The sequence below is a fragment of the Monosiga brevicollis genome, genomic scaffold, assembly GCF_000002865.3.
Source record: "Monosiga brevicollis MX1 MONBRscaffold_57 genomic scaffold, whole genome shotgun sequence".
NCBI lineage: Eukaryota > Choanoflagellata > Craspedida > Salpingoecidae > Monosiga > Monosiga brevicollis.
Genome location: NW_001865093.1, coordinates 11,409 through 14,193, shown reverse-complemented (window position 1 = coordinate 14,193; position 2,785 = coordinate 11,409). Strand labels below are relative to the sequence as shown.

The 2,785-nt window shown below is 54.3% G+C and overlaps 1 protein-coding gene across 1 annotated transcript in view; it reads left to right on the top strand.

Annotated features, from left to right (window-relative positions):
* Positions 1-1,750: 1,750 nt before the first annotated feature.
* The window catches only part of MONBRDRAFT_30531 (uncharacterized protein), a gene marked incomplete at both ends in the record, with an annotated part of 3,894 nt that continues 2,859 nt past the window's right edge, over positions 1,751-2,785 (top strand). Inside the window, 2 exons of the mRNA XM_001750980.1 lie at positions 1,751-1,863; positions 2,505-2,755. Coding sequence (XP_001751032.1) covers positions 1,751-1,863; positions 2,505-2,755 — 364 coding nt within the window. The remainder of the gene's footprint in view (positions 1,864-2,504; positions 2,756-2,785) is intronic.

Genomic DNA, 2,785 nt, shown 5'->3' with positions numbered 1-2,785 from the left:
GTCGCATAAATGCTGGCATAGGTTGCGTGGAGACTTGTGGTAAAGTTTTCAACAAGTAAGTCGTTGCCGCGAACGATGGCCATTGGCGAGAAGTAGCCCATTGCGAAGCTCGCTCTGCTGGAGCAAGATGGAAACGCCAACGATGTCATTACCCTAAGCGGAAATTCCTTCGATGTTTGAGGCCCCTCCGCCGAGTGAAAAGCCATGCCAGGAACAATGGTGAGCTTCATTTTGGGACATCAAGTTGTGCCAGCCCCTGACCCGGATGCCGATGTAGCTGCTTCTGGTGGCAACGATGCGAGACAGGGTATTGTGGCTAGCAGAAAAGAAGAGACCGCTCGCCACCTTGTTCCAACTCCATAATCAAGCAATCGATGGTGGTGCCATTTCCATAAACGGAAAGGGCTGCGGTGGTGGTGACCGGGGACAGGGGGTCAGGCCATCAGAGTGTGGTGCATGCTCCATTGGCTCATTGGCCAGAGAGGGTGATGTTGGCGCGAGTCAGGTTGGCAAGGCCCTGAAAGACGGTGACGCTGTCCACGGCAAAGCTAATGGTGGGTGGCTGGGCAGGGTTTTCTGCCTGTGCGAGTGCCCAAGATAAGGTGCCCTCAACAGTATTGATGCCTGTTGGCATCACGGGAAGAACAGATCGAGGTCAGCCACCAAGTGTAGTGACGCGGCAAGACGGCTCGAGAAAAAAAAAAAAAAAAAAAAGCATGAGGCACACGAAGGGACAAAGTATTTTTGTGCAGTGGTCGCGTCACCAGAACAGGTCTCAAGCGGGTGCGTACCATGGTCTTCGGGTGGGGTGACGAGAAAGAGGTTCGCCTGAACGCGGCTGCTACACAGCAGCAGCAACAACAACAAGGACATCACACGAGGAGCACGTAGAGAGGCGCCAAATCTTTGCCGCACGGTTCGTGGGATGAAGTGAAGCGGCGACCTGTCCATTGTGACGGAGCATTGGCTAGAAGGAGCAGGAGTAGCGTGGCGGCAATCAGCTCAAACCACTTGAACAGGTTGTACCGAGACATGTGGATGAGGGCAAAGGAGCGCTGGTGAGCAACGCTGACGGGGTGGTGTTGGTATTTGAGATAGTATCGGCCCTCCAAGAGGAGGACGACGGCGTGGTCGCGGTAGGCGTCGGCGGCAGCCAAGGGATTGGTGCGTTCAAGTTGGGCAAGGCGTTGCTGCTCGAGATCCACGGCGTGGCGCTGATCGCCGAAAAACTCGCTGAGTGTGTCCATGCCAGGCAGCATACGCGGAAGCGCCTAGGTTGGAATCATCCCCACTTGGCGGAAGGAGCGGGGCCTGGTCCTGGTGTGGCTCTGCCACGCTCTCATCAGCGGCTGGTGGCAGAGCTTCGGCCAAATGGGCGCCATCCTCATCCGTTTCAGACGTGGCCAGCAGTCCCTCGGTTGACATGATGCCCGTGCAGTTTGAGCGCACACGTGAGACGTTGAAACGTTGGGTGCGGGGTCTCCTAAGCTGAAGAGCGCAGAGAGGGATGAGGAAAAGGAGAAGAACAAGGGGGGCGAGGGGAAGGAGGGAGGAGGGGGAGGAGGGAGGAGGGAAGAGGGGGAGGAGGGGAAGGAGGGAAGAGGGGGAAAGGGCGGGGGGAAGGTTGAGGAAGAGAATCGAGGTGGCGGAACAGGTGCATGCAAAATAAAAAGCAGGACTACCATCAAGCACATCAAATGGGGGCCGGGGCTATCAATCAGTCCAAGGTCATTCCCCGATCAACATACCCATGGGCATCAGCAGCAACAACACCAGCAGCAGCAGCAGCGGTAGCAGTAGCAGTAGCAGCGGTAGCAGTAGCAGTAGCAGTAGCAGCCAGGTGAAGCGACAGGGCTATAGAATGTGCGTCCGCAGCTCTGCCACTGAAAAAAAGGGAACAACCCCCCGTGAGCCAACGAACGCAGCAAGCAAGCACGCTTCTCCGCCCCACACACACGCACACACACACACATGTATAAACGGAAGGCTGAGGCGGTTCATCAAGCCATGAAGCCAGTGGTACGTACCAAGCAACGGCTGCGCGCGCACACGGCCCCGTCGAGACGATGAAGAGGACGACGACGTGAGCTGCCGTAAAATACGAGAGAGCGAGAGAGAGAGAGGTGGTGTGCGTTGTCATGCAGAGACACTATCAATCTGACAATTTTAACCAACGGAAAGTATAACGTATATCCAGAGATGGGGTGGTAGCGTGGGCGTTTGGCCAGAGAGGTGTGCGTGGTTGTTGTTTTTTCTGTTGATGATTTGGGCCAACTCACCGTCTTTTTGTCAGACAAAATGAGACGAAGGGAAGAAGGAGAGGGAGAGGGTAAAAGTGAGATATGTTTAGAGATATGAACAGGCAGGGGATGTGAGTACACGGGAAAACAAAGGCAAGAACAGGGAGAGAGAGGCGAAAAGGGATGTATCCAGAGAGACAAACATCTGCCACAGACTTCACCAATTCAACCCTCTCTCCCTCAAAATCTCTCTCTCTGTGGTAGTTGTGCTTTTCCTTTGTGTCTTTGCTCTTTATTTCTCTCTTTCTCAAACCGACCAAACCAATTCATCTCTCTCTCTCTCTCTCTTCTCTCTCTCTCTCTAAATCTGTCTCTCTCTCTAAATCTCTCTCTCTCTCTCTTCTCTCTCTCTCTCTCTCTAAATCTCCAAATCTCTCTCTCTCTCTCTCTCTCTAAAACTCTCTCTCTCTCCCTCTCTTTCTACCATGTCAAGCTCCAGGACGTCTGGAGGCCGGGTTTAGGTTGCGAGGAAGCGCGCGAAGATT